Raw genomic sequence first — 16,592 nt, 5'->3', positions numbered from 1 at the left:
CTCAGCAACAGGAAACAAAGGGGAAAGGTGAATGGATGCTTTTCAGACTGTGAAATGGTTTGCAGTGATCTTCCCCCAGGGTCAGTTTTGGATCTATTACTCTTTTATAATTTCTATGAATGAGCTGAAGTTAGGTGTAGGGAGCAGCATTATAAAGTTTGAAGATGATACAAAACTTGATCATGGCATGGATAGTTATAAGCATCAGGATGACAGACAGGATGATGAAATAACAGGAATAGTCAAGCATTGTCAGGACATCAAGAAAGGAGATGAGGAGAAATGCTTTCACTCAGTTGTTGAAATCTGGAATACACTTTTTAAAGGAGTTAATTCTATTAAAAAAAATTCTAAAAAAGGGAGTGGAACAAGCATTTAATTATACTTTTATACATTTTTATGGGATGTGGGCATCTGCCAAGGCTAACATGCGTTGGTTATCCCAATTGCCCTTGAACAGACTGGCATGTTGGGTCATTTCAGAATGCAGATAGAAGTCAACCAATTTACTGTGGATCTGGAGTCACAGACAGACCAGACAAGATAAGCATGGCAGATTTCCTTCCCAAATACATCAGTAAATCAGATGGGTTTTTACCATAATTCAACGATGATTCATGACCACCATTACTGAGACTAGATTTTATTTTAAAATCAAAGATTTAAACTCCACCAGCTATTGTGTTGGTATTTGAAACCATGTCCCCAGGACATTGGTCTGTGCCTCTTGGTTACAAATCCAGTGACATTACACCAGGTGTGCAACTTGCAGAGTTGCAAACAAAAGTAGGGAAGTTAACTCCTAAACATGGCTAATGGCATCTCTGCAGCATCCCTGACATCAGCAAAATATGGTACAAAGGATGCATTTACCTACGAGAGTAATCACTGATCCGCTGAACTTTGAAACAGGAGTTCAGGATTTAGAAAAATGTGGGAGTACCCCTCATACAGGCCAAGGTTTTAAGCTCTTAAATCATGAAAACCTCCACAGCATGATGTTCAAACACAGAGTGGTTGAAAACCAGAGATGCTCGTGAGAAGAAACTGTCTGCTCAAATGAAGGTGGCCTGAGAGAGTCAGCTCACCACCAGCTTCAGCAAGTGGATGGCAGCTGGGCAAAAGGAGCATGTGGCTCTGACACCAACACAAGCTTTCCAGTCACAGGCATGGCAGAAGGGGCAGGAAGTCCTGTTAGGTCAGTGGTGGCACCTGAGGCTCTTGCCCACTATGCACCCCAACACCAATCACAGTTTCACAAGACGGTTGCGTGATCAGAAGGCTAGAGAAAAGGGTGTCCCCGCTTGAGAGCTTGGAGGAAGAGAAGGAAGCATTGTGACAAAGGGCGAAGCTACTGGAAGCTCAGAATGTAAAGCGACAAATTGAAAATTATTGCACTCCTTGAATATAGTAACTAATTATTTGTTAATTACTTACATTCTCTAATGTGACTAAAGCAGCATTGAATGGGAACCCAATGGATTGGCCCAATGGCCTCGCAGAATGGCAATACTGGTTTTTCATCATTAGAGTTAGAGTGGCAGAAACAGCGGAGCCCCAATAGCATCAAATAACAGTCACCACCTGATGCTTCCAAACAGCTGTTGGCATCTGGGCCCCTAAGGTGCTTTGGGAGAGGTCAGTGTGCAAGGGAGCATGCTCACCTTTTGTGAATAATGGGGATTTTACAAAGTCTGTACTTTCACCAGTAATATTGGCTGCTGTGAAAGATATCCACTTGTACATCCTGTTATAAATTGAACACCTCATCCACTCAGTGTACATCTTATTATAACTCAAATCAGCCTCCCATCCTTTGACACTGTCCACACTTACCACTGCCTCAGAAAAGCAACCAGCATAATCAAAGATCCAAGCACTCTGGAATGCTCTCTTCCACCTTCTTCCCATCGGGAAAAAGATACAAAAGTCTGAGATCATGTCCCAGCTGACTCAAAAACAACTTCTTTCCTACTGCCATTAGACTTTTGAACGGGCCTATCTCACATTAAATTGATCCACCTCTATGCCCTAGCCATGACTGTAACGCTACATTCTCCAGTCTCTCCTTTTCTTCCTTATGTACAGTATGCTTTGTCTGTTTGGCATGCAAGAAACAATACTTTTCAATGTATACTAATACATGTGACAATAATAAATGAGATAGCTGTCACTTCTTTATTGCATCTCCTGTCTACTTTGTTCTTAAATCTCTCACTTACCTGTTATTGGATTATGGGCTGTGACTAAAGGCTTAAAAAAAATCTTTGCTTAGTCCTTTTCTCCTTTTTGCTCACCAGTGTACTACATTGGCTACCTCTGCACCCCGGGGCCAAGTGTGCCAGATATGACAAAAGTAGTTAAGGTGACGAATAAATATATCTCAGGTAAAACATAAGACCTAACCACAAAATGATGATTCCTGGAGATGAATTGGATTATATATGTCAACTTTGGAAAATGTTTATTTATGTGATTTATGTAATGTTTAATTTGATTCTGTTGCCAATAACATTTTGAAACTTAATCATCTTTTTTCAGTTCCTTCATTAATTTTTCCACAATTACACACTGATGCTTAGGGTCTCTACGCGTTAGAGATGGGTGTGCTACATAGTTCCCTTTACGAAGTTGAGCTCAGCACAACTGGTGACAATGTTTTTTTCAGCCATGAAAAGCTGACCAGTGTTGATTGTTCCCAGTCAATCATTACTGACTGGTCAGCCGTTCCCAACTGTGGAAAACTAATTTCCCTGCAACCAGGGTTACTGGCTGCCAACTGGCCTTACGTACTGATTGGCCTTTGGGGTAGCAGAGATTAAAAATGGGGGACAAAGATATAATATTAGTTTTTTTCCTTACTTCCAATTTGCTGCCTAATAATTCTTGAAATATTGAGTACCAATTGCACTTGTGTGTTAAAGACAACTTTATTTAAGTTCCATCTTGATGCCTGGATGAAGTCATAGCTGAAGGGCTTTGTTATGAATCTCAAGGGATAAACATTTGATAAAATGAAAAGTTGCAGCATACAAATGTTTGTTATTTAGAACTATTCCAAACATAATTGATTTCCAAGCTAGGTGACATATTTTCTTTTGCAAATACATTTATACAATTATTCTCTGACTGTGAAAACACTTACTAGTTACCACAAAAGCTTACTAGCGTTTACAATCAAGTGTCAACAAGTCTCATTATTAGCCCTCTTTCCTCCCATCAGTGGGAAACAAACCTTGTACTGAGGTTTGAACACTGGCAAGACAAGGAATACATGGCACAGAAACATTCATCTAAAGCAATACTTCAACTAATTGCGTAGGGCAAGAGACTGATATCAGGAAATTGACTGGATCGGCTGCCTGCATCAAGGAGATAGACAATGATGATTGAGGACACAAGATTTTGTGGCTTTCCTGACGTTTTGTCACTGTGCAGGCTGCCACCTCAATGGAAGTGGCCTCCTGCAACAGGCTGGAATGTCACTGGGGCACCATGCCTCAATGTTGGGGCTGTGGTCAGAAAAGATTGCAACTGTAGCCCAAACAATTTATCCAGAGAGTTTTCTCTCCACTCTGAAGGGGCCCATCTTCTCCGATCCTCAGGACTACTTTTTTTTTAAACCAACATCTCCAAGGGCATTTCCACTTTGAGGCAACCTTATGGTGTGGGTACTGAAGCTCCAAAACTACCCTCTGATTGGGCCAGCATCACCACAAGTCTGCCCGCTGCTCTTAATAAGCCAGCAAAGGAGGTGGCGGTGGCCAGTTAGAAGATTGCCTTCTGGGACATGGCACCAGTGGACACAGGATCTGGGAAAGAATTCAAAGGCAATTGACTTTCTCCTGTTTCCAGGCCACTGGTTTACCTCTTACTTTCCCACACAATCATGCATGTTATTCACACTTTCCCCCTCAGTCAGCAGCAGCAGCCCCCTACCCCCACACAACCAGGCGTGTGCAACTCCTTCACCCAATCTTCCTCAGACAGTCAGACCCCTCTGCATCCCGCCCTGCTCTCACACACAGGCCTCAGCACAGTGGCGTTATCGCCCTGCTCACCCCGACTGCCACACCAAACGCACTTCCTGTGGTTTTACTATTGTCATTGGAACTGGTTTGCTCATGAACGCACCACCACCACCACCACCAACACCCCACCCCCCCCCCCGCCCCCAAATCTACTCTGTTGGGGCTGAGCTTCGGAGATGGTACTTAAGAACGAGTTGACATCAGTCAGTGCACATGCATGCAGGGAGCAGTTTCCCTCTTTTGCCCTGCAGGTGGTGGGGTGCTGCCTAAAACCAGTTGATTGACTGCCACATGACATTTGAACAGCACCTCTGAACCTACCTGAACCAGAACCAGGGTTTATGTTTGTTCAAAACATCTGATTTGTCTCTGTGCGCGGAGGAAATTTTCCTTTTGTAGATCACCCCCCTCCCCATCTGCCCCCACACCCTCCCAGGCCTTGGGTGGACATGCTGCTGGCAATGTGGGCCTACGATCCCCATTTGGTCCCAGTGATGGTGCAAAGTAAGAACATAAGAAATAGGAGCAGGAGTAGGCCATCTAGCCCTTCGAGCCTGCCCCGCCATTCAATAAGATCATGGCTGATCTGTTGTGTCTCAGTTCCACATTCCCGCCCTCTCCCCATAACCCTTAATCCCCTCGCTTATCAAAAACCTATCAACCCGCGTCTTAAAAATATTTAGCGAGGCAGCCTCCACCACTTCAACGGGCAGAGAATTCCAGAGATTCACCACCCTTTGAGTGAAGAAGTTCCTCCTCAACTCCGTTCTAAACCGCCCCCCTTTTATCTTGAGGCTGTGCCCCCTAGTCCTACTGTCTTTTTTGAGCGGGAAGAGTCTTTCCACCTCTATCCTATCCATCCCATTCATCATCTTATACGTCTCAATGAGATCTCCCCTCATTCTTCTAAACTCTAACAAGTACAAGCCCAGTTTATTCAGCCTCTCCTCATAGCTCAATCCCCTCAACTCCGGTATCAGCCTAGTAAACCTCCTCTGCACTCCCTCCAAGGCCAAAATATCTTTGCGCAGGTGCGGCGCTCAAAACTGCACACAGTACTCCAGCTGCGGCCTCACCAATGCCCTATACAGCTGCAGCAAGACCTCCCTACTTTTATATTCAATCCCCCTCGCTATGAAGGCCAGCATCCCATTCGCCTTCCTGACCACCTGCTGCACCTGCAAGCTGGGTTTTTGCGACTCATGCACAAGGACCCCGAGGTCCCTCTGCACCGTCGCCTGCTGCAGTTTTTCGCCCCGTAAGTAATAGTCCTTCCTACCATTCTTCCTACCAAAGTGGACCACCTCACACTTGCCAACATTAAATTCCATTTGCCATTTCCTGGCCCATTCACCCAGCCTATCTAGATCCTTCTGCAGACTCTCCACACCCTCCGCACAATTTGCTGTTCCCCCAATCTTGGTGTCATCAGCAAATTTCGACACCCTACACTCGGTTCCCTCCTCCAGATCATCTATATAAATGGTAAAAAGCTGAGGCCCCAGCACCGACCCCTGGGGCACTCCACTAGTCACCATCCGCCAATCCGAATAGCACCCGTTGACCCCCACTCTCTGCCTCCTATTTGACAACCAATCCTCTATCCACGCTAACACCCTACCCCCAACTCCATGTCCCTCGACCTTCTGCAATAACCTCTTGTGAGGTACTTTGTCAAACGCCTTCTGAAAATCTAGAAAGACCACATCCACCGGCTCTCCTCTATCCACCGCCCTAGACACATCCTCATAGAACTCCAGTAAATTTGTCAGACACGACATCCCTTTCATGAAACCGTGCTGCGTCTGCTCTATCAAGCAATTCCCTTCAAGATGCCTCGCAATTTCCTCCTTAATGACAGATTCTAACATTTTACCTACAACAGACGTTAAACTAACCGGCCTATAATTCCCCGCCTTTTGCCTGGCACCCTTCTTAAACAACGGCGTAACATTAGCCGTTTTCCAATCATCCGGCACTTCCCCGGAATCCAACGACATCTGGAAAATAACCACCAAGGCATCCACTATCACCTCCGCCATTTCTTTCAGAACCCTCGGATGCATTCCATCCGGTCCTGGGGACTTGTCCACAATCAGCCCCTCCAGTCTGTCGAGCAACTCTGTTCTAAACCGCACCCCCCTTTATCTTGAGGCTGTGCCCTCTAGTCCTACTGTACTTTGAGCGGGAAGAGCCTCTCTACCTCTATCCTATCCATCCCATTCATCATCTTATATGTCTCAATGAGATCTCCCCTCATTCTTCTAAACTCTAACGAGTACAAGCCTAGTTTATTCAGCCTCTCCTCCTATTTCAACCCCTCAACTCCGGTATCAGCCTAGTAAACCTCCTCTGCACCCCCTCCAAGGCCAAAATATCCTTGCATAAGTGCAGCGACCAAAACTGCATACAGTACTCCAGCTGCGGCCTCACCAGTGCCCTGTACAGTTGCAGCAAGACCTCCTTACTTTTATATTCAATCCCCCTTGCTATGAAGGCCAGCATCCCATTCGCCTTCCTGACCACCTGCTGCACCCGCAGGCTGGGTTTTTGCGATTCATGCATAAGGACTCCAAGGTCCCTCTGCACCGTCGCCTGCTGCAGTTTTTCGCCATGTAAGTAATAGTCCTTCCTACCATCATTCCTACCAAAGTGGACCACCTCGCACTTGCCAACATTAAATTCCATTTGCCAGTTCCTGGCCCATTCACCCAGCCTATCTAGATCCCTCTGCAGACTTTCCACGCCCTCCGCACAATTTGCCGTTCCACCAATCTTGGTGTCATCAGCAAATTTCGACACCATACACTCGGTTCCCTCCTCCAGATCATCTATATAAATGGTAAATAGCTGAGGCCCCAGCACCAACCCCTGGGGCACTCCACTAGTCACCAACCGCCAATCCAAATAGCACCCATTGACCCCCACTCTCTGCCTCCTATGACAGCCAATCTCCTATCCGCGCTAACACCCTACCCCCAACTCCATGCCCCCTGACCTTCTGTAATACCCTCTTGTGCAGCACCTTGTCAAACGCCTTCTGAAGATCAAGAAACACCACATCCACCGGCTCTCCTCTATCCACTGCCCTAGACACATCCTCATAGAGCTCCAATAAATTTGTCAGACACGACCTCCCCTTAATGAAACCGTGCTGCGTCTGCTCTATCAAACAATTCTCAAGATGCCTCGCTATTTTCTCCTTAATCAAGGATTCTAACATTTTACCTACAACAGACGTTAAACTAACCGGCCTACAATTCCCTGCCTTTTGCCTGCCACCCTTCTTCAACAACGGCGTAACATTAGCCGTTTTCCAATCTCCCGGCACTTCCCTGGAATCCAGCGACGTTTGGAAAATAATCACCAAGGCATCCACTATCACCTCCGCCATTTCTTTCAGAACCCTCGGATGCATTCCATCCGGTCCTGGGGACTTGTCCACAATCAGTCCCTCCAGTCTTTTGAGCACTGCCTCTCTAGTGACAGTAATGTCATTCAGGCCCTCCAGTCCTACCACCTTTCCATCGCTAACACCCAGCAAATTATTCACGTCCTCCTCCATGAAGACCGAAACAAAAAAGTTATTCAAGACCTCAGCCATTTCCCCATCCCCTACCACTAAGTCCCCCCTCTCATCCTCTAAGGGTCCAACGTTCACCCTAGTCAGCCTCTTCTGTTTTATATATTTATAAAAACTCTTGCTATCCTTTTTTATATTAAGCGCTGGCCCAGCTTCATAGTTTATCCTACCCTTCTTTATCAACTTCTTTGTCATTCTTTGTTGATATTTAAACCTCTCCCAATCCCCTTCTCGCCCACTACTCTTAGCTACTCTAAACGCATCTGCTTTTAATTTAACACTTTCCTTTACCTCCTTCGTTATCCACGGCTGACTATCTCTCCTCCTACGATCCTTTTTAACCATCAGAATAAATTTCTGCGGAGCACCAAGAAAGATCTCCTTAAAGATCCTCCACTGCTCCTCAGCAGACCTACCTTCCAACGCGCTCCCCCAATCAACATTCGCCAATTCCTCTCTCATCCTACCGTACTCCCCTCTGTTCAAACAAAGGACACAGGTCCGGGAACCCACTTTCTCCTCCTCCATCTGCATCAGAAACTCCACCATACAATGATCACTCTTCCCAAGAGGATCCTTCACCACAAGGTCCCTAATTCTACCCGCCTCATTACATAACACCAGATCCAAGATAGCTCGCTCCCTCATCGGCTCCAACACAAATCCAGCCCATTAACTTTGTTTTCCACTCTCCATGGATGCTGTCCAACTGAGTATTTCCAGCATTTCCTATTTTTATTTCAGACTTTCAGTATGTGCAGTGTTTTGGTTTTGGGTAAAGATACCAGTCTTACCTACTGTACATTTTAGTTATATGATGATTCATATTTCTGCATAGCTTTTCCCCTCTCAATTGTTTTCAAATGGAATTAAGATGCATGTTTCTGGGAACAAGCAAAATTGACAAAGGATACAGCACCTTTACTCCTAAGCTCAAATTATCACACTCTTTCTCTTCTCCTTCTGTATTTGCTTTCCATTTCCGCGAAGCACGTCAGTCACAGGCGATTTGGACTAAAAGACTCAGCCAAACTTAAATATCGATAGCATCCCTCTTCTGAGTAATTTTAGCAGCTATGTATGTATGCAGAGTCAATTTGTGTGGATAAACAACAGATTTTGACACTTTTGAGTACAATTTTTTTTAAGCAGTGAATTAAGTATCTCTATATAGCAATTCTAAATTTTGAGTGCTCAGTGTTCTTCGAGACTTTTAATACAGAGAACTTCTGTCAGCTGTCTACTGACTAGGTGTAAACTGCAAATTTCTACTCCAAGGCGTTCTAAAATCTAACAAGAAAAAGATGATTCTGCATTTAAATGGTGGCCAAATAAGTCTCTCAGACGCAGCCAAAATGCTTCACACATTTGCACACTTCAGTATAATTGGGTGCACCATGTAAAGAAATTAAGGTCCGTGCCTGATGTGTCTTACTAGCCAGAAAGACTTTTCCTCCAATTTTGTGGGGAACTGCAGAAGCCATTTTATGTTTTGAAAAGGCGCACAAACAGCAACTTGAATATTGATTCTTCTTTCTATTTTCCTGCTGTTGTTTGATAGCATCTTCCAAACCTATACCCCTAGCCCACGGAAGGACAAGGGCAAATGCATGGGAACACCACTATCTGCAAATTTTCTTTCAAACCTCATACCATCCTGATGTGAAAACTAAATCACCGTTCCTTCATTTTCACTGGGTCAAAGTTCTGGAACTCCCTTGCTAACAGCACTTTGGATGTACCTACTAAATGAACTGCAGTGCCTCAAGAAGGCTGCTCACCAACACCTTCCCAAGGGCAATTAAGGATGGGCAATAAATGCTGGTCTAGCTAGCAATGCCCACATCCTGCAAACAAATACGTTTTCAAATCGTTGGTCATGACATTGGGAAATCTCTATAAATAAAGCCTTATAAATCTATAAATCTTAACATCTACTTAAACTGAGAGCTGATCTTCTTGTTAAATATTCCACAAAGCACAGTACCTTCAAAAACACGTGTTTCTCGATTTCAGCCAATATGTGGGGTTTCAGGAGAGGAGTTCAGAGACCTCCAACTATGCTGTGATTCGTATGTTTGATAACGCCTTGCTAATTAAAAAGAATATAAAATGCAGAGTGATGCCAGTTGGTGGGACTCTCAGAAATGTTGGTATCTGATACTGTTGGGTCTCCATAGCACATCAGGTTTTACACTGGAAAGTATCATTGTTAACTTAAGAATACCATTTGCTGGGCCCTACCAACAGAAAATGCCTTAAGAAATGCACAGAAACATTTAGTTTGAAACAATATTAATAAACAGGAATCCATCTTGAACTGCTCTGCTGCACAAGAGTTTATGGGCACTAAATTAATCTGGGACTGTTTTCTGACCCAGACTCGGCGCTCCGCTCAATAACCTTTCTTCCCTCCTACAAGTTTTCTTAGCTGCAGATGGCTCACAATTGGAGTAGATCTTGTCCCAACTTGACCAATGCAGCATGCACCTTGTAGGGGGATCACTTGGATAATCATCGGAGGGATAAAAACTGCCTGATTTTCCCCATCTTATAGTTGAAGAAAACTGAGATTGATTGCAGGAACACTGCGACTGATCGGCTGCGACAGCTAATTCAGCATTGGCCTGGGATTTATCCCAGAGTCTCCAGCATCTATGGTTCAGTTAATCACTGGATAGAGTGGGGGGAAGCCAAGCAGTGTATTTTTATAGATTATCCATTGAGCTAACTTTTTCTCATAATCAGCATTCTGAAGTAGAACTAGAGAAATATAGTTTTATGGATAAAGAGAAAAGTGTAATGTTTAATATGAAATTTGTCCAGTCCTTGGGAGCAAAACAGTTACAAAATAAATTCAACAGAATTCTAAAAATCCAACCAATTTTAAATTTTGGTCCAGAAATCACACCACAGTTCTCCCACTGAGTAGTTTTCTTTTCCAAGCTCACAAGTTATGATTAAGTGCCCATTATGGTGAAGGGTCAGAAAATTGCAGTTGGCAAACACAAAGGTACAAATCCCTGACCACTTACTTTGGACCAATTTTTTTTTAATATAATGAGCTTAAACATGGCATCTTCTAATTTCTTTGCCCCCACGCTCTTAGAAAATAATGCATACTCTTTCAGTTACTTTTTCCCCCCAAACTGCTTGTGTCAGCACAATTTCTAAGCTTCAGCAGTGGAAGATAGTGGCACAGAATGAATAATTTGTATTCACTGAGAAGTGTGTGGAATACAACTGCAATGCAGTGAAATGACAAGATGCCCTGATGGCTGCAAATAGCACAAAACAGTTATGATCATTTCCACTGCAAGAACCCATGCAAAAATTAAAACATTCTCTGGCATCTCATCAAACATTAACAAATGTCCAGGGGGTTCTGGCCAATAAATAGTGTTATAACTTAATATTTTAAGGGAACAAACTTAAAAATAAAATTCAGAAATATTAGCAGATTGAACATAAACAAAACATACTGGAAGCACTTGGTTAGGTAACAAGAGTGGAGGAGCCAGATAACTGTGGACTTTTGATCCAAACTATGCATGGTTCACTCTCTCAATTCCTAGAACGTGGGGTCAGGTCAGAGTGGCAGGTACTCGTCTCCATTTGCAATCATTCTTTTAAAATTTATTCATGAGATGTGGACCAAAGGCAAGATCATAATTTATTGTCCATCTCATTGAGTTGGTGATGAGCCACTTTCTCAACTTGTGCAGTCTGTGGGTGAAGGTTGAGAGTTCCAGGATTTTGACGCAGTGATGACGAAGGAATGCAATATGTTTTTAAGTCAGGCTGGTTTGTGACTTGGAGGGGAACTTGCAGGTCACGGAATCCCCATGCATCTGCTGCCCTCATCTATCTAGGCTGAGGTCACAGATTTGGGAGGTGCCATTTAGGAAGCCATGGCAAGTTGCTCATGTGTATCTTATTAGAGGTACATAGTGCAGTCGCTGCACGTGGGTAGTGGAAGGAATAAATGATTAAGGGACAGATGAGGTACCAGTGGTGTCCACCTTTTAAGTGTTGGTTGAGTTGTATTTACCCATATTATTGAAAATATTGTATCACATTCTTGACTTGTGCCTTATAAGTGTGGGAAATCCGAGGAGTTGGCAGGGAAGCCTCTTATCTTACACTCAGCCTCTGGTCCATTCTTGTAGCTACAGTATTTATGTGGCTGGACCAGTTAAGCTTCTGGTCAATGGATGTCGCTGGTGAGCGATATTTTGACGGTAATGCCATTGAGTATCATGGGGAGATGCTCAGATACTCTTGTTGGATATGGTCTGGAACTTGTGTGGTATGAAAGTAACCCACAATTTATTAGCCCAAGCTCAAACATCAGATCTTTAGACATGCAGATATGGGTTGCCTCATTCCCAGAGTTACATAATTAAACTTTAGCAAGGCAGATTATTGCTAATACTGTGACTTAATCAGTTCAGGTACGCTGCATATTTTACAAAGTCCTACAACCATGACATCCTGCTCTCTCAAGTTCTTTTCTAATACTGTTTTCTTTTGTTATCTCTTGCTCCAAATTTTAAAACACACTTCTTCAACCATGTTATTGGGTTTATCATTCCTCCTTGTGCTTTCAATTCTCCTCGTCCCCCATGAGACACTCGTGTGCAACATGTACCATACAAAAGCAATTGGTTGTTCAGTTATTGCCCACTCTCAAGGATTAGGGAAGCAAGATTAGCAATTACGATTTTTAAAATTACCATCTGATAGCACATGAATAGGTTACTTCCAAATTAAAAAAAAGCTACTCCAACAATAATGCGTTGAATGGTTTCTGCAAAACCAATTTACTTCGGTGAACACCGTTAATTTTAATCGTACTCTTACAATGGTAAGAATATACCATACAATCCTGTATTCTTTTGTATGGGGAAATCTTGGGAAAGCATTTACAGAACAACAAATTTTGACTGCACAAATCTCAACTCTAAGTGCTAAAAGGAACATTCTTTCTCTCACCTGGTGATGTCCTCAGAGAGCTGGGCAGGGTCCGGAGGGTAAAACTTTACATTGAATGCAAACTGCCATAAACCACCTGCATGGAATCAAACCATTAGTCAAATGTCAAACAAAAGAAAAGCAATTTAAATTTCTCAGTTCTTGAACTAATGAAAAACTCTCCAAGGATTACTTTTCCAGTACAAAATGACAAAGATTTTTGTTTGAAAATATCAATTTTAAAAATGATAAATGAGAATCCTAATAAGTAAATGATAAACACTCTTGGGTTACTTATCACTGTTTGCCTTTTATCATTCCTATAGTAAATGTGAATAATTTAACAGTATTTAGTCAATTTTCTCCACATAGCCTTATGATATTAGGTTAATTAGTCATTTGAGCTGTAGATGCAATACCTTACAGTCTAATAATTCTTTTAAGAAATAATATCCATCATTCAATACAAGTAGCATATCGCTCTCAAGATTGTGGGCCTGACCTATTCATCAAAAGAGTACAGAGAACAATGGACACTGTGTTCCCTCACCCTTACTTTTAAACACTTACCTGTCTGTACCCTTAGGTAACACTACTACTTGTTAAAAATTTAGTGTACATATCTTCTCTTTGTTCCCCATCGCTGTCACTTCCAATTTCTCCATATGAACTTTTGTCTGATAGGTCACCTCTCCCATCTACAAATCCTTCTCTTTTGTTTTAAATTTACTTACAGTTCTACTCACTATACTGACCATTTTTAAATTATGAGATTGGCCACAGTTAGTGGATAATTACTGAACTTTTCTTGTATAAAAATAGTATTGAAATTGACAAAACTATTTTTGAGATCTCCCAAGCTAATATGATCTCTGCATATTTGTTTCACAGCACTATCAATATTATGGGTGTGCCAGCTGTTGATTCTCTTCCCGATACAGCTATTCCCCAAGAATTCCATTGATAGTCAGCCAAGTAGCTGTTCTTCATATGTGAGAATGGACACCACAGCTGGCCTCATTTTGATAGCAGGTTACCTTTGGCTATCACTGTTCTGCACACTCAACACGTAAACATATGTAACGTCACAGCACAATGATCAGGAGTAGGAATCACAGTTGATTTTTCCCCCCTCTCAAAGGGCAACTGTAGTTTTCCCAGCATTATCCCAACTGAAGTCATGGATTGAAGCCATAAGGAAAACCAGGAACTTCCCAGGACTAAAACATTATGGAAGTACGATCAAAGTTTTATTTTATATATAAAAAAAATTGTACTGTGCTAACTGGTATGATCTTGCCATTCTAATGATTGAGTTCTTGTAAATGCAACAATGCAGCAGGAAATGGGATAGAGTAGATCAGTGTCAGATGAGAGGAAGTGAACAGAGACACAGGAATACAGGAGGTTGCAACTGATGAGTTGCATTTGATGATGAAAAGATATGCAAACGAGCATGAAAAGTTTGCAATGTTTTGAAGAGCTGGGAACCAGTACAGGTCATCTAAAGACAGGATTTATGCAGCGTACAGTAAAATAAGTTAGAATTTGTGGGAGACTGCAACAAGAGCATTGAAAAAAGTTAAGCCTTGCTAACAGGCATTGATTAGAGTTTCAACTGCAGTGAAGCTAAGGTGAAAGCAAATGTGGAGCTGGAATCAGCAACTCTTAGAGGGATTTGGTATGGAGATTGAATGTCAGTATAAATTTGATTAACATAATACTTTTAAACAAGAACATAGAGCGAGAGTGGTATAAATCTTCAAAACAAGAGACAACAGTGAAAGCAAAAAGGAGTCACACAAGTTCTCACAATTGGACAAAGAGAATCTGGCATCTTGTTTGATGTCACTGCCATGCCACTTCCTGAAAATTCTTCTTGTACTAAAAATAAGGACTTGCAATTTAAAAAAGTTATCACAATTCTGATTATACACAATATCTTTCATGTTTAATTTCCCAAGTATTCTCTCTTCCTTTCCATAATTACTTTGCAGGCCGATATGAGTAATGCTCATGTGGGTTCACGACATCGCAATCATTATGGTAATTCACCATTCTATCCGTTTCTGCTTGAGCAGTTTCCCAATAACTAGGCTTGGGATTAAATGGCAATCATAATTTCAATAAAGCAGACAGAAGAATATACATTTTGTAAGAGATAAAAATATACTGGGCTTCTGACCTTTTGAATGCTATAAACCTTTACAGAAGCAAAAGCATTAACTGGAAAAATGAAAAAATATAAAATCACCGGAACATATGCTTTATTGTTGGAAGGGCCAACAAAATGTGAACGGCAATAATATCCTCATAAAAAGATAAATAGAAAGCTCCTACAATGTGCTACCTTTCAAACATCATTACATATGAACTGAATTTCAAGTCATTAGTAAAATGTACTTACTTCGGATTTGCTTTTTTATTTCCTTAGCTGGGTCCAACCAGTTCTGAAATACAACATTTTATATCTTTAGCTTTACAAATATAATATGGAATGTCAAAATGAAGTAAATTGGTTTAGGGCAGGATGATAATTAACTAAGGGTTATCCAAAATCAAGTCGCAGTTAGTGAAAAGAATACTACTTTTACTGAGAAACGATGCCAAAAGTCAGGACAAATTGTGAAAGACATGAGTGAGGTTGACAAATAAGAGACCAAATTAGGTAATTATTGAAAGATTTAGGTGCCATCAGATAGAATCTAAAGGGAAAGGATAGCAAGGAAAGCAAGTAGATTTGAGTTGATGGGAAATTAATATAATCTCAGTTTAGAGCCCGTGGATTTGAAATAGAGACAATGTGGTTGGCCATAAACTATTGGTCCAGATTTTGGTTCACAGAGTAACTTCTGGCATCCATGCATGGACTGATAAACAAGGAAATCAAGAGGTTGCTGTCCAAGTAGCCTTGCTCTTTCAGAAGCTTTGCACTAACGATACTCACCAAGACATTTTGACATGCATATAGTAGACATTATACATAGAAGGGTGTGAATGTGCTGTATTTATCCACTAAATAGTTCATAAAAAGGTTAAAATTTGTACAGTCAAGTATAACTGAATACTTTAACAGTTTGATAAGTCTTAATTACTGCCAACCAACCTCTCTGGCATTGAAAATTTGATTAAGTGTGAACTTTTAAATTTAAGAAAGGATTACCCCTCATCTCTTTTAATCACATCCTTCTTTCTCTCTCTATTTCGCTTTCTGTACATTAATTGGCATTGCACCAAGTATTTTAAGTTCATGTTTAGAGTCCGCATGGTACAATATAACTTTTTTCAATCCAATTAAAGAGACACTGTTGATGCCCTGTTCACAATTCCTGTAAAGGGCACCAAGCTGCTTTGCCCTCCTAATGACCTGAAGCTGCTGTGCATAGGCACAAGTAATGAATGGTATGCACAGAAATTAGTGAATGCTGATATGCAAGCCACCCAACAACTAATTTCTCAAAAGCACCTCTAAACATGAGTCTACAACATGTGAAAAATAATATTGCAAGTGCAGTGGAACATAACTTAATTTAAGCAGAAGACATATCTAAAAATGTTCCTTCGAAAATTCTGGAAACTACAAGATGGGTATTACATGTTCTTCTCGTAGAGGAAAGAATTTTTGTTCAATTTCCTTTGAAAACGACTCATTTAATATTTATGAAACACTTTTTACAATTGAAATTCCACCTAATAATTTAACTTCTGGATCTTAAAAAAGATGTTTGGGAGACATAGGTATTCAAACCAAATCTTACTGACAAATGACTGAGGCTATAGGCAGCAATTTAAATGATACATCATTCTCCCTTTTACTCCCCTAACTAGTTCAAAGCCATATAACCACCTTTCGAGCAGGTTTGCAAAGACATTATACTTCAAACAACCTGTGATACGCACCCTGCCACCCCTTCCCCAGCCTTCCTAGGTTTCTGCAGCCACCCTTTATTCAACCCTTAATTTCTCTGGCTCGCATAACCGCTTGCGAACTCGCTGACTTTAGT

The 16,592-nt window shown here is 41.7% G+C and overlaps 1 protein-coding gene across 14 annotated transcripts in view; it reads right to left on the bottom strand.

The window, feature by feature from the left end:
- The window catches only part of LOC145346583 (band 4.1-like protein 3), a 191,912-nt gene that overhangs the window by 80,406 nt on the left and 94,914 nt on the right, over positions 1-16,592 (bottom strand). For all 14 annotated transcript variants that reach the window (XM_080194034.1, XM_080194026.1, XM_080194021.1 and 11 more), the window contains exons 5-6: positions 14,996-15,038; positions 12,610-12,685 (exon numbers count right to left, since the gene is read on the bottom strand). In XM_080194034.1, the coding sequence (XP_080050160.1) occupies positions 12,610-12,685; positions 14,996-15,038 (119 nt within the window). The remainder of the gene's footprint in view (positions 1-12,609; positions 12,686-14,995; positions 15,039-16,592) is intronic.

Source organism: Carcharhinus amblyrhynchos, chromosome 8, assembly GCF_965287045.1.
Source record: "Carcharhinus amblyrhynchos chromosome 8, sCarAmb.v2.hapA, whole genome shotgun sequence".
NCBI lineage: Eukaryota > Metazoa > Chordata > Chondrichthyes > Carcharhiniformes > Carcharhinidae > Carcharhinus > Carcharhinus amblyrhynchos.
The sequence above is the reverse complement of the archived record's forward strand: the minus strand, read 5'-3'. Positions and strand labels throughout refer to the sequence as shown.